Here is a 25,364-nt window from a genome sequence, read left to right as displayed (position 1 = left end):
TCCTACTGTTATTATTCAGTATTAGATTTCCTTTAACCTGATTGGTCAATGTGACGTCCCTAATCGCTGGTAAAGCACTGCATGTTATCTTTCAGGCTGTGTTTAATTTCTGTTCCAAATCAAGCTGCCGGAAAATATGTAATTATGTCTAAAGTTTGCTCAATATATCTATTTAAAGTAGCAAATAACGTAAAACAAAAATGGTGCCTGTCAGTGGAAATATAGTAACCACAACAGCTTGAGTGATACGTTGTAGAAATCAAACAACTTGATGCAGGCTGATTACTTCAGCAGATTTATTTCAGTATACCACAATAACAACACAGTCATTGTTAGCTTGGGGCATTTAACTGCACAAGACAAGCCTTACCACATGGTAAAGCTCTCTTCTTCAGGTTCCATTGCTTTATTACAAAGTTCCAGAATTCTAATGTAATTGAGCTATGCAATAGATATTTATTTTATTGTGAGCATACATTTAATATGAACCACTTTTACAAAATGAAATGTGTTCATTTTATTCTTCTGTGATTGTGTTACAAGATGGTTATAGTGTACTGCTTCCATTTTGAGTTAAATGATAATCTAAACTCTAGTACACTGTTTGCATAATAATAGCACTGTAGGTAAAGTTAACATTCATTGTGTATATTTTCAATAATCTTTTAACAAAAACAGATTTTGTTGTGTGTACTCCATGTTATGCAAACTATTAGGACAATTTAGTAGGCCTAAACACTGCTGTTACATAATGATCTACTATAATATGGATTATATAAAAATATAAAATTAAAGTGATTGATTTTTTTTTTTTTGCTGGTATTTCATTTGGAGATTAGTGCTAGTTTGAAAAAAGGAATGTAATGGTTAAAATGGGTTCTTGATTACCTCAACAGTGAACTATGCCTGTAATAAGTGACTAAGTGACTAATACCGTTGTATGCATAGTCCCAACACTGTCAACTAGTGGCAGCTTAGCATTTGTAAGAAAGGAGAAAATGCTCGTGGCGCTCACTGTAAAAAGGATGTAACACGGTTGATGCAAAGTTGAGGCAAGTTTTTTAGATATGCAAATGTATTTCATATGTTGCCATGTGCAGAGAAATTAATAACAAATAATTCTAAGATGCTTTTCCTATTTAAAGATCTGGTTTAGAATTAAAATGAATACGACAGTAGGCTGATAAGGTGAAAAGATTTTCTTAAAAGAAAAATATAATTATATTGTTTAAATATAATGAAACTGGTTTTGTTCAAACCTGCCCTGTTCTAATTTTTTTAAACCCTAGAAATACCATTATTCACATGAACTTCATAGATGACCATATTATTATTGGTAAAAAGAAAAGCAGCCATAATTACAGAATTAAGTCATGCTTTATCAGTGGAAAATTGACCCACTGTATATCTATGGTCAAGAATGCTGCACAAAGCACCCTGTATGGAAGGCATTTATCAACTAGTGTCATATCTGGTTGAGATGTGCATAACTCAGACAGTTTTATGATGCAATAAAAGTAATACATCACAGCGCTCTCTTCCCCAGATACTACAGAGGCATGACTCTTTCGCAAACACAATTGTAGCCCCACCTTGTGTTAATATAATACAATTTCACACAAAACCTACACTGTTGTTGTATCTTGCAGTGTCTTTGGATAAAGTCATGATGATCTGATATATATATATATATATATATATATATATATATATATATATATATATATATATATATATATATATATATATCTTGACTCATACGGGAACTGCTGCCCTCTTTAAAGCACCTAATGTTGCAAAGAAACCACAACAGCACAGGATTTAATGAATAATGATAGATAAACTATTCGGAACCTTTTAGTGCTTCACCTTTACAGAACAAAATAATACTGAAATGTCAAATTGACATAAAATGTAATCATCAGAGCACAATGTTGTCAAGTATAAATGTTATATTCAGTTGCTTATTCAGTAAAATTGCTGGACCTAATGTATTGATCAATTTGGTTAGGTATTCATTGCTAGATTTATTTATTAGGCATGTCTTTACTTTATATTGTTTTACACTTAAATTAGTGTTTGATAATGGATAACGTATTTATGTATTAGTGAACCCCTTTTTGGCATTTTAGAATGTATCTGACACCTGGGGATCTCTCAAATGCACATTATCTCTGATTGAAAGGCTTACCAGTGTGTTTGCCATGGCTGTGTTTGACGAGACAGAGGCTATACATCTAGTAAAAAGCATTTCAAAACCAGCAAGAAGCTTACATTCCACTGTAGCTGCAACAGCTATTCATAATGAATATTAATGACAGCTATTGGTAGTGATTAAGGTCATCCGGCAAATGCCCCTCTGGGATGTTCACAAGGTTGTTTTTTTTGTTTGTTTTTTTCTCCTGAGTCGTGGACAAACATGATAAAGCACTTGGGAAATAATTAATTTCATTGGGTAAGGCAGACAGGAGGATGCTGGCAGAATGTGAATGAATTCCCTAAGCTCTTTTAGGTTTGTCAGATAAAATGAATGACTCTCTCTTCACTAGAAAAGCTCGTACAGAAAAGCTGTAGGATGAAAGCACTTTACAAGGTCATTACTTGTAAGCACTAAACCACATTGACCTTTTGTTTTATTTTTTAACAGGAAACATCCTTTCCTAAAAATACTTCTAGGTTGTTTCTTAGTAAAAAGCAATATGCAGGTCTTGTTCCTGCATGGTGATTCCTAAGAAATAAATGAAGCTTTAATTAACAACACTGATGTTTAAAGCTCTGCAAGATGCTGTTAGATTGTTCATGTAACTGTACAATGTACAGTACATGAAACCTTCTCTATTTAGACCTCTTTGTACATTCTGTGCACATTTTGAATAGATTTAATGTACCACAGACTGTCATCCATTTTGTAAAAAGATAATAGCTGGGTGAAATTCCGTTTGGTTTTAAATGACACCGTAGTGACACCATGTGGCCAACCTAAGCACAGCACCCAGTGTTGCAGTATCAAAAATGAGGCCAAGATTACTGAATAAAAACACAATCGGTTTATACTTTAATGCCAGTATTTTTAATATTTTTCACCATACAAAATGTAGCTGGAGAATCAAAGCTCTGTTTACATCTCCTTGATTGTTGAATTCTACAGCATATCATAGCCTGGTATATAGTAAAAGCTTAGTTTCTTTGTAGCCCAAAACAGTAACTTTGCACTGAAACTCAAGTTACATACTGTAAAGATAAAAAAATGTTAGGTTATTTACCATAACCCTAGTTCAATGAAAGAGAAGACGACCAACAACATACTTATGGGATATGCCTGCCTATTGGTAGGTATTTACTGAGCTCTTTATATCAAAGCTGCCAAAAGGCCCCTTCCTGGGGTGACCTCTTCAAGAAGGGCTGTCCTAGGGTTCATAAAACATGACAGACAAAGAGCTGGTCAGAATGGCACAGAGCTCTTGTCCTATCCACGTAACAACTCAATGCCTGCACTGGGCAGAGGAAGTTCAATCTCCTGTCCTCCGCCAAAGAAAACAGAGGTGGATGGAAAGACTCCAATTCCACAAACTGAATCATGTGGAAGGCTGTGATCACCTTAGGAAGGAAAGTAGGGTTTGTATCTAGTGACACCCTTCTGCCATCTTCCCAAATCCGCATACAGGAGCAGTGTACTGACAGCAGCTGTAGCTCACTGACCCGCTTTGCGGAGGTGATAGCCAAGAGAAAGGCTGTCTTCATAGACAGATACTTCAACTCTATGGAGTGTATCGGCTCAAATGGGGCATTCGTTATAGCCTCCAGTACAATATCAAGGCTCCATTTGGGGAGAACGACCGTCCTTGGAGGGCATAACCGCTGAACACCATTCAAAAAACGGGTCGCTAGTATATGAGTGCCCGGGAGACAGAGTCAATGTGGCCATGGCATGTATATATGGCTGCTAGGTACACTTTCAATGTAGAGGGTGATCGACCCGCCTCTAACAGATATACAGTGCCTATAGAAAGTCTACACCCCCTTTCAAAATTCACCTTTTGTTGCCTTATAGCCTGGAATTAAAATGCATTAAAATTGTTTTTTTTTCACTTCCAAGTGAAAAAAAATATTCTAGAAATTTTTAGAAAATTAATTCAAAATAAAAATTGAAATAGCTTGGCTGGATAAGTGTCCACCCCCCTTGTAATAGCAATCCTAAATTAGCTCGAGAGTAACCAATCGCCTTCAAAATAACACACCAAGTTAAGTGGCCTCCACCTGTGTTAAATTGTGGTGATTGACATGATTTCAGGATAAATTCAGCAGTTCCTGTAGGTTCCCTCTGCTGGGTAGTGCATTTCAAAGCAAAGACTGAACTATGAGCATAAAGACGCTTTCAAAACAACTCCGGGAAAAAGTTGTTGAAAGGCACAGATCAGGGTATGGCTATAAAAAAATTTCACAAGCCTTGATATCCCTTGGAGCATGGTCAAGACGATTATTAAGAAGTGGAAGGTGTATGGCACCACCAAGACCCTGCCTGGATCAGGCCGTCCCTCCAAACTGGATGACCAAGCTAGAAGTTGACTGACCAGTTAGGCTACCAAGAGGCCAATGACAACTTTGCAAGAGCTACAGGCTTTTATGGCCAAGACTGGTCAAAGTGTGCATGTGACAACAATATCCCAAGCACTCCACAAATCTGGCCTGTATGGTAGGGTGGCAAGAAGGAAGTCATTATTCAAGAAAGCCCACCTTGAATCCCGTTTGAATTATGCAAAAAAAAAACACTCAGGAGATTCTGTAGCCGTGTCGCAAAAAGTTTTGTGGTCTGACGAAACTGAAATGGAACTTTTGCCGATAAGACATAAGTGTGAGGGCCGCCACACCGCCTTTTTCACATTTGTGTATTGTCTGGTGCCGCACATCAGGGGCCGCATTAAAGTCCACCAGGGTCCGCCATTGGCCCGCGGCCCTTGCAATGAAGAACACTGCTATAGGGCTATAATTGGGGTCATGACCTCTGGTGATTCTGGGTGCCAGAGGGTGCCTTGCACCTGGCTGAGGAGATCCACGTTCAGCGTGATCTCCCAGGGCTGGCCCTGCAGCAGCTGGCAGATGTTTGAAAACCAGAGTCTCCTGGGCCCTCTGGTATTGGCAGGAAAGCGTACAAAAGCGATTTGCACTGCTTGTGGGCTTGGGCGTCGATGCCTAGTGGGCCGTCGCATCTACAGAGGGAGAACCACAGGGAGCAATGGGTCATCTCTGCTGTGGCAAAAAGACTGACTTGGGCTCAGAAAGGCTGTGCAGTGTAACCCCTGGGACTGAAGCTCTCCCTGGTGGTTCACGCCCCCCCCCCCCAGAAATGGATGCATCTGTTGTCACTAAATGACTGTTGTGTATCACTCCCATCCTTACGCCTTCGCTGAGGTTAGAGACTCCACCAGCATATGGCTTCCCAGCAGATAGACGAGACATGGTCAGCCGACGGTTTCTGTTGCACTTGGGGTGTAGCTGAAAGGTACTGAGCCACACTTGGATTGAGTGCATGTGAAGTAACCCCAGTTGGGTGGCTGATGAGGCCGTGGTCATCAGACCCAATAGTTTTTAACACAACACCAATTGTACTGTGAACCCTTGCTGTGAACCCGCTGGGACGTGGAATACACGTCCTTTCGGTCCACTGTTATAAACTATTCTCCCGGCCGGACAGACTGGCGAGTACGGCATATGCCAGCATCTCGTTCTCTCCCGTACCAGAGTACAGGAGGGGAGCACTGGGGCTACCTGCCATGATGCTTGCATTCTTGGTGAGAGCGCTGCAGCAACTCCTCTACCACTGGTCCAAGGAATGGTCAGGGGAGGTATTGGCTGCTTCTCAAGGAAGGAGTCACCTTCCAATGAGGCCGGGATTGAAATCGCATCATGGACCTCCTCAGCAATGCTGACGTCCGGTTCTGTAACATCCAGGTTGACTCCCATGCAGGCAGGGTCAGCTCCGTGGCCTGCATTATCGGCTGAGCCAGGGCCAGAGGAAGGGCTTTAGCCTGCTGCCAGGCCATGGGCTCCCAATGGCGCGTACAGCTTAGCTGTTCTAGAAGAGGGCGTTGTGCAGGACGTGCAATCGTGGAATTTAGCCATGTTTGATGTCTGTATGGCCCCAAGGGCTTTGTTTAAACACTGGAGGGTGTATACCTGTGTATTGTAGCACTCGAGCACCGATGACACTGAGTGAGAGATTAGTTTTTAATGGGGAACCTGACGCTCTGTGTGTAGCAGCCTGCCTGCTGTGTTTAGTTGTGGGAATGAGCAGCGTGTGTGTGTTTACCAGCTGTGAGCTCCAAATCAGCAGTTGGGTGTGGTGCAGCACAGAGCCAGGAATAAAAGGGTCCTGATTATACAAATCCGGGCTGCTATAAGCTATAGGGGTCAGAGCGTTGTCTGGCTGTGGTGGCTGCATTTGCCTCAACTGCGCAAGCATTGGTCCATCTGTGCTGCTGAATGACTGGGTTAAGGAAATGGAGCGACCACCTCCAACAGTGATCAAGTGTATATCCAAGGTTTGAGTCGGATGAACTGCCCAAGTTATAGACAGGTGTGGAAGAGGGACTCTATGTCCCATTTGAGCTACCATTGCTGGTAGCGTCATGTGGGGTTGCTGTACTGTGTAAATAAAATTGCGCGCCTATCCCAACCATCTTTCTCCATCTCCTGTCAATCAAGCAGTGAACACACATGCACGTCATCCAGCGAAATCAATCAATTATTCTAAATCAAGTTCATCATGGGTAGAAAGACTCCTGTTCCACAGCCCCACAGGTTCAGCCCTTTTGGTGAGTTAAAAAAAAAAAAAAAAGACAAAGAATGCCATACTGTTTTTAAATGTGTTTATTGAACACATATATTGAAGATAAATTACATTACATAAATTAGTTTTATTGCTCAAATAGGTTACAAAGATTGCTAGTGGAGGTAAAACATTATATACATGGTTTTACATTCAAAGGCAAAACATATCTCAAAAATGCCAGGTTTTGCTGCAAATAATTTTTTTATTCACATTTAATTTGTTTTGTGTGTTAAGGCAAGCTTGTGCGTGGTTGCAGAATTTGGATAAGCAATGCAAAATACAGTACTTGCATGTCAAAAACCAAGTATTGCCAAGCTTTGAAAAAACGTATACACCTTTTAACTGCTTTGGTCAAGCATAACTGCCTTGCAAAGGTGTGATCAAAACAGTTTAAAGAAACTTGCATCATTTTCACTGAACTTTAAAACTGTATAAAGATTGCAGGGAAGCTTATATGTTATTCATTTTGGACTCATCCCTGAATGATTAGCATGCATATCTACATTTTCTATATTTTCTACAACACACAACATCAACAACACAACAATGGTGTTATCTTTTCTACACACAGGGTATTATCTTGTTACTGTGTTGTTTAATGAAAAGAATAATATGGCTTTGCCTAAATCTATTTATAAGATACTTAACATAGCAAACCTAAGATTAACAGTGTTTTTTGTTTTTGTTTTGTTTAAATAAAAATAAAAAAAACTACACTGAAACCCGACATACATTGAATTTCTAAATATGTCGTAAGAAATGTGACTGTATGGAGCATTTCCAGTAATTCTGTCTCAAACTTGTTAATGTATATGTAACAGGGCAGAGGCTGGGTGCAAACTGGCGACCACTTGCACTGCAAACGAGCATCTTAACCACAGTGCAAATGAGCCAGACAATTAAATTTTCTCAATTTAAAATGATACTTTCCTGATAAGCAATACCATTTTATTATGTTATCCACATCAAGGATCATGGTACCATTTTTTGCATTAGTCCCACATTACATTTTGTGAAAGCTTTCTATTGTAAATGCCTTCATCTGGTATGTGTATAATGACATCTAGGATAAGGAATAAAGGCATGATTGCATCTATAAGATCCTCCCCAGCAAGGCAATTATTATTTAGAAAATTGACTCATGTGATTCCTTATTTTATAGATTAGTATTATAGAAGAACGAAGCATGCAAGTATCTTAAAAATATTGCTTCACTATTTAGCGTTTGCATTGTATGGGATAAAACTGTCTCATGGCAGTAAATTCGGCACTAAATGTCAGTTTCTACCTACTAATATTATTAGTAGGTATAAAGAATATATATTGTAAAGGCCTTAATTATTTTCTTCTCCGAGCTGTAATTACCCTTTTGTTTATTTGAATTGGGCAGTGGATGCCATGTGAAGATTTACCTGAATGATTTGTGATGTACTTGTTTTAGGAGCAGGCAATGTTACAATGACAGAGAGAGAGAAACAGAGCCAGGGATAGCACACATAGACAGGCTGTGGGAACTCAAAGACACATATCACTTAACTGCTGAATGGGAGATGCGTAAGACTGGGTGGGGATAATGTGAAACAATGCATTTAAGCAAACTGGATATAATCCGTAAACATTTAACATTGCACTAATCACCAGATAAATGTTTATAATTATAAAATGACAATATTTAAGGTACTCCTTCAGTTCAAGACTAAGTGCCTATGACGGGGTGCCTGCCCCTTATTAATGTATATATTATTTTTGTGCTGTTATGATCTATTACCATTTTTATGTATATATGTATTTGTTCCTTTCATTTTTAAATTGATTTTGTGTTTGTGTTTGCGTGTTCTGGATCGGCAGTGAAAGGGGTTAAATTCCTCCCTGCCAAAATACACGTGAGAATGTGGCTGGAGCCTTAATTGAGTAATTTTTAATTATTGATTAATTGGGCTCCAGCCGCAAACTATAAAAGTCAGGAGCAAGCCTTTGTCTGAGGAGAGAGCTTAGGAGGAGTGTATAATGATGCTATGAGTATGAGAAAGACGATTGCTACCAACTGTGAGACCTTGTAGGTACTTGTTCTAGTTTAAAGATTACTTATGTTGTGTTTTTTCTGTTTTGCTTTGGCCCACATGCCGTTTGTTTTCTGTGTTTAAAAGTATTATGTGTTAATTTTTCGTTGTTAAATAAATAAACTGCGCTCCCACACAGTTTCAGCCCCGTACCTCTGTTTCCTGAACATTGCTTCCTGGTCTGTGATGTCACCACACTCGCCACTCAAGCCTACCTTATGACATATGGTGTCAGTAGTGGGATGTAGTGCCTCCAGGAGCCAGACGACCAGAGAGAGTAATGCGGGTGTTTTTTTTATTATTTTTTGAAGGTGTGTTGTGAAGAAAAAGAAAAAAACTGTTTTTGTTTGGAGAACAAACAAAAATAATATATAAATTAGTAAGGGGTGGGCATGCCATCACAGTGCTCCCCAAGATTTTTAGTGTTTGGACGGCAAATGGAATTTCTTAGATGCTCTAAAGATACTGTTCACAAACAGAAACAATTCTCAGTGGTTCTTTATTGGAAATGCCACCCCTTGCTTTTGCACTAATTACCAGGAAATTTAAAGGCTGCTTAACTCTGAAAAAGCAAGCTAGAGACAGTATTTCTGCAGTGAATATGTACACCTGTATAATACCTTTATCCACATGACTAGTCAATCATATTTAACTATATTCATGGACAGCACATATGATGTAGTAATCCTTACAAATCTGAGATAAGCACATAATCTGAGATGAAAAGTACAAATTTAATTGGCTTTATGTTAACACTGAAGGTTATTTATGCCTGGATATTTCCATATGGGGTTAGAGGGGGAGACAGATCAATGAAAACTACAGCTACACAACTTCATGTCACTCTCACAAGAAGCAAGTATGAGAACCTGCTTATGAATACATGTTGATAATTGATGCTTTCTGCTTTCGGTTTTCCTGTAAAAGAAAACTACACTGTAAAAGCATCGATAAAGGACTAAACATTTGGATTAAAAGCATTTAAAAACACCTTTCTTACTAGTGATATTATTGCTTAATATAAAACTTGTAATGTCACAGAAAAGTGATTGATTGCAAGTCAAGTTGTAATGGGAATTTGTATATTGCATAAATAAGCATTAAACCAAAAAAAGGTGTTTACTTCACATTACACCATCGAACTGTTTATCTGTTTTAATGTGTTGCTTCTTTTGCATACACGGTACTGTATCTTTTTTTTTTTATTTCAGGACAGCAACTAAATGTTAATATAGGCTGTATTGTTTAAAAAGTCTGAACTATCTTACCTTTAAACATTTCTGTGTCTTGTAGTGCTGTCTCCTACTCCATTACTTTCATCAGTTTTTCTTAAATGGAATGAAAATATGTAACCATTGTAATTATTTATTGTTAATATACAGTATATATGAATTCTCTTAAGACAAACTTGGATTTAATAGATTTATTGATACTATGAATGTTCTACATGGTCCCGGTCAAGAAGTTAATGACTTATTATATTACGTATTCACTTAACACAAATTTCCTATTTGTGCAAATTATTTTGCAGCCCGCCAGAGTTGGGGTAACATATTCTTTAAGTAACACATTGATGTAATAATATTACTTTTGTCAATAACAAGGTAATATAATGTGTTCGATTTTTATTGGGACTAATAATATTAGTTACTTTCTGCAAAAAATAAACAAGCTTGTCTCGTTACCTTGGTGCCCTTTTCTTGTTTTAAAGCCAAAGTATATTTCAGTTCAGTTGTAATGGGGACTGCTGTAACTGCTCTTTATTGTATTATCAGTCAGCACAACACGCCGTCAAACTGGAAACACTAGTAACTCGGCTTACGGCAGTTCATAAAGATGTAACTGCTATTTTCCTTGAACACTTGGAAAACCAGAACACAGCTTTTATGGTGTGAGTGCACACAATCAAGATTAACTGGCTTGAGTATAGAGCTTAATAAAGTCATAACAGAGGCCCTGAGCGGTACATGTGAAAGGGTGCCCACCCCTTATGTATATTTATTTATTTATGATAATTGTTTAAATTCGTATAATTATTATTATTATTATTATTATATTGTGTTTGTGTTTGGATGGACGAAAACCGTCCAACATTATTGTTTTTATTGGAGATCGGAAGTCAAAAAGTCTCGCTCCTCCATACACACAGGCAAACTTGCCACACACAAACGGATAAAACTATCAATAACTTAATTAGTCAGTAACCAATAAGGCATTACAGGGAGACTGAGCGGAGAAGCAATTACAAAGTGTGTGTGTGTGTGGCAAGTTTGCCTGCACTTTTGCCTGCGTGTACTTTTTGACTTTTAACTTTCTGGAAGAGAGCTAATAGAGTGGTTTTAACCGCTATTAAAGCCAGCCCTGGTGTCCTGCCTTTTCAGAGCTGCTGCTGGAAACCCAGCACACAGTCACTACATTGTTGTCAGAAGTGGAGGCGAGGCTGGTACCCCGGCATGCACTCGGAAGCTGGCAGGGGAGATTTTAGAAATGCAAAACTAGACCCGCATCAAATAACTGACATGGGCAAAATTAAATTCGGACGAAACTAGACTCACCCAAATTAATGGCATGGGCGAACCAAATTTGCTCAGCATCAATTTTGAAGCATTAGATGAAACTAGACTCGCCCAGGCTAGCCCTGAAATTCAGTGAAAACTGCAGAAAAAATTGATTTTGCCCAATCGTCTTTTTCAAGTTCTGGGTCAACAGAAGGAAAGTTTTGAATATAAATCCTCAGTCAAATATTGCAAATCCATAACTATTTGTAAGCAATTTATTATGTTATTGTGTTCAGAAACAAACCCTCAAATATTTTGTAATATTAATTATCATGCACATTATACTGTTTGTAATAGTTATGGTACACAATATATTAGTGTTAAGATTATAGATCTTTTGTTTTAAAGAGTATATAATGCATATAAACTAAATATATACTGACTAATATCTTGGCTGTAAATATTTAAAAGAGGTACAATTTAATTTGTTGTTACATCAACTTATGGAGTTTCCATTGATGACAGCTCTGTCAATCGTGGTACTGCATCTAGGGTTTAGATTCACAGACTGAGCTAAGTTTGGAAGCATTTAAAAAAAAAACTGACAAATAACCACTAACTTACTCTTGGTAGTGGAGCCCGACTGTGCATGCATAACTTATCAGTTAGCAAAAAATAAACTGTGCAGATGTGAAGGAAAATGTAAATAACTCGTTAAATACGTTATCTATTTTTTCCAAAAAAAAGACACTCGTAGCTATTGAGTACTATCCGCCTGCCCGATATGGTATTTAAACACGCAGATGTGTTTTAGTTATTTTAGCCCTAAAACAACTCTGACTAATTTGTAAAAACATTTTTTTTTTTGTGATTCTGTAACTTTAAAACTACCGCACAGATTTTCACGAAACTTCGACAAAAAAATTCTCCTTCACATGGACACAGAGCATATGAAATGCAATCCCGATCCATTTTGAAACGGCAGAGAAAACATACCCCTCAAAATCAAGTTTAAACAAGGCTCTGCCAGTCACTCTTATATATATCTATATATATATCGCTGACTTATAACAAATACAAAATACTTACAGTTTTTCCATGTGTTCGGTGCCATTATCTGGGAAAGATAATAAATGCAAATGATGTAGTTGGTTTGAACAAAGTGATCAACTGTCAACCCCACCCCTAAACCACCTAATACAATACCTGGTCATTTACTATTGATGTTTACTTCAATTAAAGGTTGCAAATATATTGTATTCAAAACTGTTTTACATGCATGTTCCTACTGGTTCCAATGCTGATTTCTTCCTAAATCCATATTTAGGAAGTTGACTGAACCCATTGCCCACAGTAACCTACAGGTATGGTAACAGTGAAATAAAACATTAAAAAATGGTATCACAAAAGATTGTGTTTTATACATATATTTATAGATATTACATGCTGCAGTCTGGTGCTTCTGTTAAATTAGCAAAAAGCAAACACATTGAAAAAATGTTCACACCTGCAAGATTTTTTTTCTTCTTGGTATGCCGCTCATAGACCAGAATTAAAGATACCAGAATTATAACCTCAGTAGCGATGGCCAGGAAGGGTTTGAGGGGCACCATGTAACTAAGAACTTTAACATTAACGTGGCCTTCACTTGATCCAATCTCATACACAGCTCTGCACCCGAAGAGACCAGTGTCTTTCCCTGTTAAACCCATTACTTTAAGAGATGTTTTATTTCCATCTTTATAGATATTCATTTTGTATCGATCTGGGTTTGCTGTTGCATTGATAATAGCCTGAAAAAAACACAAGTTTTTATTAATATAAGTTATCTTTCACTCTGACACAGCCAAAACAACCCTGCCAAGGCTTGAATGCAAATATACCCTTTTATCCAGATACACTGTTGTATTTTTTAAAGCTTAGTAGGCCATGACAACAGGGTCTTATATGTAAATCTGGCAGATGAGTTTAGTTGACACAAGTGGTAACAGAGAACAGAATTTAAGTAAAATGCTCTAAATAACTTTTTATTTTCTAGGTTTCACATGTAAAATGTCCAGTGCAACACCACCTACACCCCAAACAAGAAGAAAAAAGCCTAATCAGGCAAAAGGTGGTCATTTTTACACCGTAATTGTCTGCAGTGCAAAGCAGAGAGCTCCAGTCAAATCTTCACTGAGGTAGACACCCTACCTCAGACGCTACCTCTGTTTGTCTTCTTTATAAATTTTTTCCATTTTTATTCACAAAAAATATGTTTTGATTTATTTGTTTTGAAATCTTGTATTAAAAATCTGGTCCATATGCAGTCTTGTGCCTTATTGTTAAAGGTAACTGCGCAGTCATTTCTAGGCCTTACCTTTTCAGTGCCATTCACTTTGAGCCAAATCCAAGTGTTTGGAACAAATTCATGGCTTTTACAGATCATCACAACTGCATCTCCTTCATAACAAACAAGTGGTTTTTCTCTGCCTTCAGTGTCTGGAACTTAAAAAAAAAAACAACAACTACAAAAGTTAAAATATAATAAAAGTAGCAGTACCAACATAAAACAACAAAAAAAAAAAAAAACGACTGTAACCCTCAATAAGAGAAGACCAGCAGGACACATTCCAAGCTTTTTTGTTGCATGATTTCTATTTCATTGCACAATATTCTCAGATGTTCCATAAAAGAAGAAAACTGAAATATACTGTATAAAACATGATACTGTTACCATGGGGTCGGCAGAGTTGAAAGGTCACTGCATCAATTTATATTTAGGAAACTCTAAAGAGCTGGCAAAGTTAAAATCCTTGCAATAAATGTGTGCCCATAAAACACATAAAATCTTTCACAATACTTTAATATATGAATCCTAATCCGGTTCACAATATTCATGCTAATGGTTACGCGAAACACATTTATAGGATTTTCTTTCCTTAAATTGAGGAATTTTAGAAGGACATTTTCAAAGCATTTACTCCTAAGGAGGACAACAATCAATTGTATAAAACAAGAGCTAAAACAATAATAGTTAGGGCCTGTAGTTTTTCACGCCTTGTCTGCTTACCTGTAATTCAGTCCTACAACCACACAATGTCAATTTAGACTCAACATAATTAAACAATCATTCCATTACTGAATTGATCATCGAACTACAAATGACTGATTTATAGTTTATTAAAAATAATGCTTTAGATGGCTTTTTTTTTATCTCTGTAAATATGTTTTACGGAAAGTCGGTTTAAAGTGACATGGTCTTGAACTCTAAATGCTGTATTAAGGTTGTATGCAGTGCATTTTTAAACATACGCTGGCAGTGTGCAACAGTTACGTTTATTAGAATAAACTATGATGGGGTACTGTTTTCTTTTCTCTGCTGGCTAGTGAAGAAATGTGTTTAACAGCTGATATCGGGTAAAACATTAAGAAGATAAGAAGTGTTATTAGTCAGATTGCAATAATAAGATTCTTTTTTTCTGCCGCCCAGTTTATTTTGGCCACCAGCCGCCACTGATCAGTAGCATAATGGCCATAATTGATGGCCATTATGCTAATGGACTCGTTATTAGGTATTGATTTTTTTTTTTTTAATTGACCAGTCAGTAAGGTGTTAATTACTTTTTTTTTATATCAGTTGATTAGAATCACTGGAAGGACATTTTGAGGTATAAGAATGAATTACAGGGGTGTCAGTTTGTGCAATCCTTCAGTCCATTTCTTAAACTGGGTAAGATGTATTTTGTTTACTGCTCAAAATACAGTTTGAAGCCATATTGTTGAAATTTGCCTTATTAATGTAAGCTGCAGTCTTCCTTAACAGGTTGTTTTTTTATTATATAAACAGCATTCCAAGAAAAAAATATATAATTTTTTTTACCTTCAACAACAAAGTTGGCGACTACTTCAGGTTTAATATCAAAAACACAAGTGTAATTCCCAAGTTGGCTGTTATCGATAACTTGAAACCTGCAACAAATATCATTGTAACTTAACAGAAGACCTTTTCTTTTAAATGTTTTCCTCCAACTGATGCAGTATATCAAATATCATTTTGAATTTTTAATCTAATCAAATACCACCATTAAAAAGATGATGGATGGGGGTGGGGGGTGGGGTGGGGTGGGTGTTTATGTTGCACAGCTTTAATAGCATTTATCTGTTATCCAAATAATCTACAAAACAATTACATTTACCAGTTTCAAGTCAATTTCAAACATCTGAAAGTCTTTGATAAAGGGGTCGATAGCAAGACAGCACAATTCCTAAATGAATCAGAATCAGTATTCAATGAAGAATGGTCACATATCTTTCCAAAACAGTATTCAAGGTGGTACAATTATTAATGGTCACCATTGCAGAAACCCACATTGTGGGGTTAAAATGAAGAACAAATTTCCCACACTGTAGTTAGTAATGCTAACAACGGGTAGCATTGCTTTATTTATTTGAAAGCCTGGTTATCACTCCAGTACAGGGACTGTTCCCTGATGTATCTGGAAAGCAGAGCCCTTGCCATGAATCTCATAGACAATACCTTCTATAGCAACACAAGATAATGTTGTTTTATAAATTAATGCAAATGTTCAATTTAAAGGAGCTCTTATCTAGAGCACGAGCCCAGCAAGATAACTGACAGGTGTTGAAATATTAGGGCTGTCAAGCGATTAAAAAAATTAATCCTTCAATTAAAAAAATAAATAAATCTTAGTTAATCTTAATTTTAATCACATATTTAATTGATAAAATTACATGCATCTATCTCATTTGATTGTTTTGTTACTGATGCTATTATTATTATTATTATTATTATTATTATTATTATTATTATTATTATTATTATTATTATTATTATTATTATTACCTATAAGGCCTTACATGGTCTTGAACCTTTTTATCTTCAAGATCTGCTGACCCCTATGCCCCAGGTCGTTCCCTGTGATCGGGAAATGCTAATCTTCAGACAGTCCCTAAATTAGTTTGAACTCTGTCAGAGCCAGGGCATTTATTTATAATGCCCCTCGTCTTTGGAACTTGCTCCTGTTTCATATCAGGAACACTAGCACAATTGAATCTTTTAAATCCTGTTTGAAAACGTATTTGTTTGGGTCTGTTTATTTGTAGCTGGATTATATATTAGACACAGGCTTTTTTATATTTCTTTTGTAAAGCGCCCTGCAATGGTTGCATGAAGAGCGCTATACAAGTGAAATTTGTATTATTATTATTATTATTATTATTATTATTATTATTATTATTATTATTATTATTATTATTATTTAAAAAACAACCCTAACTGAAACTGTTGTCCTATTTTTGGATTAATAGTGTTGTCAATGGAGTCAGTTTATTACTCACCTCAATGCATTTTAAATTATACTGTATATTTTCTTATCAGTTGCCTTATATTATAAACCACTTTCTTTGACAAATTCATAAATGTTTTAATTCAATCTGCAATCAACCTGTAGGTTTGAGCATTCAGTGTTTTAATGCAATTTAAACCATGTTAAAAATCGATATAAACACACACACACACACACACACACACACACACACACACACACACACACACACACACACACACACACACACACACAAGTACATTATTATACATGTCTATATTATTTCTATTTGTCAGGTTGAGATGATTTGCTTTGTTTTCATGTCCCGGTGTAGGACACCCAAAACACCACAGTATAAAACACTTGAGTGTTTTGAATGTAGGTTGATTGAGAGTGTAATGGGTGTACGTACATTCAAAACACTCTACTGTGCTTTGAATTCACATTTTTATTACAGGTGGCCAACTAATGTACAAACACAAAGTACACAGAAAAAACCATAATGGTGAGCCATAAAATAGAGTATCAGTATGAACAGGCGTTACACTTTAGTATGTTAATAACAGGTACTGTAGTATTTGTTAGAATATTTATTTATATATTTTGTGTTAATTTAAAAAAAGTTTTATTAAACAAGATAACATATTCAAAACATGTTGTATAGCGAAAACATTTGTAATACCTCAAGAATGATTGTTGTTTTTGGAGCAAAAGAACTTAAACCAGTATGCTGGAAAGAAGGTCATCTGTTAGCCATAGATTTCTTGTGTGTGTGTGTGTGTGTGTGTGCGTATGTGTGTGTGTCTCTGGATCTAGCACTGTGTTTTTTTTTTTCTTTAATGTGTTAATTTTTTTTTTTTGCTGCATAGTTCAAGCCACCATATTTTGATATAAGGTACGTTTGTACAGTTAGTTTCTATTAGTACATTTTTATGTTGGTTAATTCAGTTCACTTTAGCTGAAAAACGTTCAGGTAAAATACAAATGTAATACCATAACTGTAAAAAGCAACGTAAATGCTTGGAATTTAATGTACTGTAGCGTCGGGGCAAACGCGACCCAGGAGTGGGACTTTATATACTCAATGCTGGACTTGCAGGGGGAATACAATTATCCTGTACGCTGTAATTAACCTGCTGCTCACTCTGTGTGTGTCTCTGCCTGCTGCAGTGTGTGCATGCGCATGTAGAACAATATGCAAATGTGATACTAGGAATGCAGCCAATAGGAGACAGGGTGTGGCCTATATAAATGGAATCAGCGTACTGCGAGGGGAGAGAAAAGATCCATTGAGAATAAAAGCAGTAAAATCCATTGTTAAAAGAGCAAAAGAAAATAAACGGCGCTTGTGAGCGCCAAATCTACTTCCTTGAAGGGTCTTAATTTTACTGCTGAGACCCCACTACACACTGTCATTACAGTACTGTAGAATGTTTTGAGCATATTTCACCTGTAAATTAATAGACTGTCAGCATTAACATACCAAAAATGTTTTTATTCACCGATATATAAATATATAGGCATGCATTTAAAAAAAAAAGTTCCTGCAATAGGAGTCAAATTTCACCAATGAGAAGAATATTCTGTATAAAACAGGCGATGCTACTTTCAGTATAATTCTTTTGTTACATCGCATAGCACTGCCTCTGCCTTTTCATACTTGCACACCCGAGCCGAGCCGAGCCCTCACAGTATGGCTAGTTTCACACTTGTCATTTTGTTGAACTGAGTCGAGCTGGAACCGTGAAACTCTGGCCTTGCAAGATATGTGGTACTAGCTCAGTGCTGAGCAAGGCCGGAGGCAGGGTTAACTCGTACTGTCTAAAACGATAAGGTCTACCAAAAGATTTCACAGGATTTGAGAAATATGGAAACAGGATTACCAAAAAATAAAAGATCATAACATTAAAAAGTAAATATTATAATTTAGGATTCAGTTCTTGGTCACAGACCTACATCGATCGATGCCAATATATTGAATTCGGCGATTTGTCTTCTGGAATCGATGTGCAGTCCCATACGGAATGAAAGTGAGTTTATATATTACAAAATTCTTTAAGCTTTGCCACTGTTTAATGCTGACAGGTATCATTTAGAGACATAAAAACTTACATTGAATTTGACTTCACGTTCCACAGTGCAGCTTGTACTTTGAACAGCAGTGTGAACAAACCCAAGCTACGCTGGTGGGCTCGGCTTGGTTCCGGCTCAGCTCGGTTCCAGCTTGGCTCGGCTGGGCTCAGCTCGGCTCAGCTCTGGTGTGCGAGTGTGGAAAGGCCATAGTGCAAAGTGGGAGTTTTTTGTTGTTTTTTGAGTGTGCACTTCTCCAATCCCTGTCTCTCCGTTAACAGGGGAAGTCAGGACCAGGCAGTAACCGGCACAGAGCACAAACAAACTAGATATTGCTAAAAGCACTGTGTATTAATAGAAAAATAAGTGTAAAAAAAGGAAACGTCAAGGAATAATAAAGACACACACAATTAAAAAAAAATGTAATCTCTAAAGACATTAACACAAAGTTAATTGTGATTACTTGGCAGCCCTAATAAACAGAGTATTGAGACAAGGTGCTTAGAATTGTGGCAAATATAAATACAATAAACACAATTATACTTGCTTTATTTGGAGATGATACTGAGCCTCTTTCTTCTGTATGACTACACGAGACTGTGGGATCTCTTTGCCATCTCTTCTCCAAAATCCAGTAATGGACGATGATTCATATAGAAGACCAGTCAAATTACATGAAAAGTCTAAATTGGTTGGCTGTGTAACATCGATGTTTGCTTTGATCCAGGGATTAGTGTGTCCTAAAAATGTTATCGAAGATATTGGGAAAAAAATTACATCTGTAACTGTACCATCAATAGATTTATATAGCTCTAATGTAAATTTCACAAATATTACACAACTTTTAGTTTAGTTTTTTTGACCCTTAGCGGTCCATTTATTCCATTTTTGTCAGGCACGTCAGGTCCAATTTACTTTCACATGCACTGTTTATTTTACACACGCTGTTTAAAATGTTTTTCTTTCAGAGTAAAATATCTTTAAAAGGCACTGAATCGCAAAAGTACACTTAGTACTGTATCTCCAGCCAAGCCCCACCCCTTGTTCACTGTATTTTTCACATACCTCTTTATAGACGTGCATACTGATAAATCCTCTCCTGATCACTTGTTTTATCACCAAACTCCTCTAATGCAATCCAAGTCATTATTTTATTACTTTAACATCTCAAAAAGCTCTGCAAATGTCTGTGATATTGTTTTCCTGCAGGATGCAGAAGCAGCTATCTCCTTTGTTATGTCCGTGTTATCTCTGTGGTGCAGGGGCTACCAGATATGCCACTTTTTTTTGGCTTCATTCAGCTCCTGTCTGTATCATCCATTGAAAGGTTTGCTCAGCTTTTTCCAGAGAAAAAACGACTAGAGACCTGTGCTTTATGTCTTTTTGATGATGTCGGACAGGGTCCGATATTGGACTGGACAGGGAAAATTGTAATGTCGGACCTGGTCCAACATAGGACCGCAAAGGGTTAAACATCCTCACTAATCAAGTTAGCTTCAAATGCCATTTCAACAGTCTTGTACTACAGAATAAGGAAAAAGGAAAGTTACAGAAACTTGGGTCTGACCTGATTTTTCAAAACAGCTAGAAGAACCTTATTAAGGCTATACGAAAATATTAAAGAAATAAATATTTAACAAGATGTCACTTTAAAATTGCAAACATTAAAGATAAGAGGACAATAAAAATATAGGCATGTGCCGAGTAATGGGTATATATGAGTATCCGTACCAGAGGAACTTCCAGTGTTATCCCTGTCACTCTTAATGTTATAAATACACATTACAATTTAAATGACTTGTCAACAATGTTACAACATTATTTGATTAGTTTCTTAGACACTTTTACCGCAATATTTCCATACCGAGCCTGTAAACTGACAGTTAAAAAAGTTGTGAAACTAGCAAATGTAATTCATTTGTCATGTACATGTGATTTTTCCTTAGACCTAGTTTATGAATTACCGCTGTGCATACTGTGAAGTTTTGCCCAGAATTACAATCGCTATTTTTCAACAGGTAAGATAAGCAATTCCTATAAAGTATGAGTAATCTTCATTAGATGGATCACAGCAAGTTGTATATTAAATCACACTGCCAAATTATTATTGACTTGTAATCAAAATTGTGTAAACATTAGCACCAGAAGGAGTGTTTTGTTCTGTGTTGAGGTATGAACATGTTTTATTCCATTTAATGAATACCTAACAACTTAACACATCATAAAATGAATTACATTAGGTTACCTGTACCAGGAAGCAAGCCAAATAACCAAAAACACCAGAAAAAGGTAAACAAATGACAATTAGCTAGTGCTATTAAGAGATAAGAAAATTTATTTTAAAATGTTGTTTATCACTCCTTTAACCCTTTGCGGTCCTATGTCGGACCAGGTCCAACATTACAATTTTTCCTTTCTGGTTTGTTGTTGGACAGGGTCAAGCAGCTCAAAAAGACGTCAAACACAGGTCTCTCGTCATTTTTTCTTAGGAAAAAAACTAAGAAAAGCTTTCAATGGCCGAGTGAGGCTGATAGAAGCCAAGAGAAACAAAAAAAATAGGAGGCAGATCTGAGCAATATACATATTCCCAGCACCACAGACACAACAAGGACATACACAAACAAGACAGCTGCTTCCGCATCCAGGGCTCAGAATATCACAGACATTTGCAGAGCTTTTTGAGATGTTATAGTAATAAAATAATGACTTGGATCGCATTATTGAGGAGTTTGGCGATAAAACAAGTGATCAGGAAATCATTTATCAGTATGCACTACTATGAAGAGATATGTGATAAATACAGCGAACAAGGAGTGGGGCAGGGCTGAAGATGCAGTATTGTGTCTTGTTGATATGCAGTGCCTTTTAAACCTGTTTTACTGTGAATAAAATTACTTTTAAACAGCACGTGTAAAATAAACAGTGTGTGTGAAAATAAACTGGACCTTACGCGCCTGACAGGCGCTGAAGAAATGGACCGCTAAGGGTTAAAGTTAGAGTTGTATTGAAACATAATAATAAACTCAAAATGCTATAATAAAGAAAACTTCATATCAATGAAAAATAACTGAACAGGTAAATAGGAAGACACTTGGAAAGCATACTGAATCACAATGTCCTAAAGAGGAAAAAGGGCGTTGTTGTATATTATTTTTACTACATAAATTAAAGTTGTGAAATGAGTGAAGAGCAACAATAAATGTACCTTTTATAACAATATTCTTCACTATTGACGAGTCTACAGCAATTTCAGTTATGTTGATCTCCCGCTGGTCAGTTTCAATTGGGGAAGCAATAGTTTTGTCTAAAAAAAAAAAAAAAAAATAAATATATATATATATATATATATATATATATATATATATATATATATATAAATATATATATATTAACATTTTATTGTAAAAAAAATTATCATAGTGTTTGGAATGAGGTGAATGAGAAACATATGAGTGAGGTATATTCTAAATAGCTTTTATATTACCGTTTTCAAATGAGCCTGGCAATTCTGAAACAGACACTAAAGATAAAACAACAGAGTATACATCATTCATTATAGTATACTCTAAATCCCAGAGCCAGATCTGAACTCCAGTCATGTCACAAGATCACAGAGCTTCAGCACACAAGTACTTTCCTCCTCAACATGCTTTGTATTTAAATTGATATTTGGGAGGGTTGTTTTCAGTACAAAAGCATGAGACAAGAAAAAAACTAAACAAAACAAACAAGAAAAACACTTCCACCTTATTATCTGGGAAGTCTAATAAAGGCACAAACCTACAAAAAAGGATCAATTGGCTCCAGTACGATGCTCTTATTGGTCAATGGCACCAAAAGCCAAATATAAAATCTTCTCACAATGCATTTAGGAGTGATAGTTTCAAGAAAACTGTCATTCTCAGTGTTAAACTGGGACTTGCACAAAGATTGAGATTTTAGAATGAGAACTGGAATGAGAAAAGCATGGTTGCTTGTAAGCTCAGAACCACTTGCAGTCTATTACTAAAATATGTAGCAGGATACAAAAACTACACATATTTTAATGTTTAGGAAAGTCTGTGTTTTTATAGACCTGTCTATTTTTATGTATAAATATCTTCTAAACAAAATTACAGTAGGCTACATATCTCTCTAACTCAAATATAAACACAGCATTCAGAGACATTACACCAGTTAGATATTATTTGGATTTAATATGAAAGTGTAACTATCTTCAAATGATATTTCTGATAAGTGTATTTACAGAGTCCATGAGTTACTCTTTATTGCTAGTTGCCTTCCATAGACATATACAGACTAGATCAGCCAAAGGATCATTTTAGAATGATAGAAGAGCCATCTCGTGATCAGCTATTTTGGATGCCCAAGATACTGCTGGTGCTTTCTAATATACGCACAATGTTGTTGATATAACCTGTATTATATATGTATATGACAGGCAACTAGATCGGAACAGGAGACAAAAGCACCTGAGCACATTATTATTATTATTAAAAAAAGCAAACAAAAAACCACACACACACAATACGTTAATCTAATCATGTTCTGTGTATTTTGGTAATCAAAATGAATTCCGTTGCCAGAGGACACTTACATTCATTCATGCATTAAAAATAAGTTAAATTGTAATAATGTGGTCCCACAGTTTGAACTGCAACTCAGGTCATAAATGAATGACATCTTCCATTTGCACATGTACTATGACCTATGATGCCTAAAGGGTGTGATCTGATTTAGATTGGCAATTAAAACGATTAAAAACGATTATTGTCTAGGTAGAGCAATCTGGCTTTGGGCCAACAGTGTCAGTGGCAGTAACATAAATCATTCACAATGGATACAGCAGACACAAGAGGATGCAAAAAGGGAAACATAATTCAATTTCACAGTATTATCTAGTCATTCAACTTTTTGTCTTTTATGCTTTAAACCATAAAGAAATGTCCATGATTGGTAACTCAGTATAAAAAGAAAATGTAAAATATGCATGGCTGAAATACTAACACAGTTCATCCAATGAAATATGATCATGTGCTAACACAAATACAAAAGCAAGGGCTTTAACACACATCATGTTATATACAAAATGTGTATGCATTTATAGTTGTAAATAAAATGCTGATATACCATGACACAAATAAGTACGCTGGTATATTAAATGGAAAAAAAAGTGATACATACATACATACAATAATAATATCAGACAAGCTGATTTAAGCCTCGAGGAGTTACATCAGCACACCAGCTATCAAGGTCACCTTTAATCAACCAAAAAAAATATGTTTTTTAATCTTAAAGCCTTTAACCCAATGATTATTTACCTGATATAACCTGAGATTCACAGGTGACAAACAGGACGATTCCGATCAGCACTGAGATCCATGTAGAGAGCATTTTATCTGCAGTGTTTGTGCCTGATGCTGCAGTGAATGAGTCACCCTGACGTCTGAAAGCTCGTCGTTTAGAATTGAATCCTCAAGAGGTTTCTCTGCACAGTAACCTTGCTGACGCAACACAAGAATAGCTGCTGGCTTTAGATAAATTATTAACATGAGGAACAATATGGATTGGAAATCAAGCTGTCGCTATGTCTAGGTTTACTGTGCAAAATCCAATAGTTTCAGAATTCAATTAAAGATGCAGCATAGCCTTTCATCAGAGTAGGGATATATTTATTGTATCATGCTGTCTCTCCTTTAATTCATTAAATATTAAGTTATTTTTATGATCCATGTGAATTTAATAGTCATGAAAGGTGAGGTGCAGTGCACTCTGGCAACAGTCAGACACTATAAGAGACAGCATCGCAATCATGACCCCGTATGCCATTCAGTCCTGTGTCTCTCTCAAGCAGAGACTGCAAATTGTTTTTGAATCGAGAGTATTAGACAAGCCTGTAGATAAACCCAGAAGACAAAAGCTTGCACATATATTTTTAACTGTTCCAATGGGTGCTGTTGTTCTTATCACAGTAGTGGGGATCGACAGGGCGAAGCAACCCAATGCACAGGCTTGAATCCAAACTTGGTACTTTGCATATTCCAGCTTATATCCCAATCACTGTACAGTGTATGTAAGGAGACATGTCGACTCTCCCTTATTTTCCAGGAATCTCCTGTTTTCTGGACACTTCTCCCGGATAATTCTCCTGTAAAAATTCTACTGTTAAACCCCTTTATGTCAGCAAACCTTTAATTTCGGCAAAAGTCATGTACAGTCTGTGATACTAATCTAGTAGGGTTTAGGACCCAGGGGAGCCCTGTGGCAGGCATGCATTCAGTGCGTGAGGTAAGCTCACATATTTGACTGTCTATGATGGCTTCGCCTCCCGGTAAAAAAAATAAAACAAATATTGATGCAAATTTCAAGCTTCTTGGACAAGAGTATATTCTCAATAATCCTAAGCACAGTTGGAAAAAGGCATACTCTCTGTAAACTATGCAGGACATTTATTTTATCATTGGGATATGGGAGCAAGAATGATGTCTGTGGTACACACGAGAGATCACAAAAACACCAAAAAGCCAGCGCTCAATTAATAACATATTTCATTGTCATAAGAAAAACGGAGATCAAG

At 36.5% G+C, this 25,364-nt stretch overlaps 1 protein-coding gene across 1 annotated transcript; it reads right to left on the bottom strand.

Annotated features, from left to right (window-relative positions):
• Positions 1-6,921: 6,921 nt before the first annotated feature.
• On the bottom strand, positions 6,922-24,356 carry emb (embigin). Its single transcript, XM_041254542.1, has 9 exons — positions 24,109-24,356; positions 21,990-22,088; positions 19,332-19,524; positions 15,250-15,338; positions 13,747-13,874; positions 12,895-13,180; positions 12,477-12,504; positions 10,158-10,217; positions 6,922-9,807 (listed from the first exon to the last, which is right to left on the bottom strand). Exons 1-8 carry the CDS (start codon positions 24,179-24,181, stop codon positions 10,160-10,162), a joined length of 954 nt encoding a protein of 317 aa, XP_041110476.1. The 5' UTR covers positions 24,182-24,356; the 3' UTR covers positions 6,922-9,807; positions 10,158-10,159.
• Between the last annotated feature and the right edge of the window lie 1,008 nt (positions 24,357-25,364).

This window comes from Polyodon spathula, chromosome 1 (assembly GCF_017654505.1).
Source record: "Polyodon spathula isolate WHYD16114869_AA chromosome 1, ASM1765450v1, whole genome shotgun sequence".
NCBI classification, from domain to species: domain Eukaryota; kingdom Metazoa; phylum Chordata; class Actinopteri; order Acipenseriformes; family Polyodontidae; genus Polyodon; species Polyodon spathula.
This window is presented reverse-complemented; position numbering and strand designations above follow the sequence as displayed.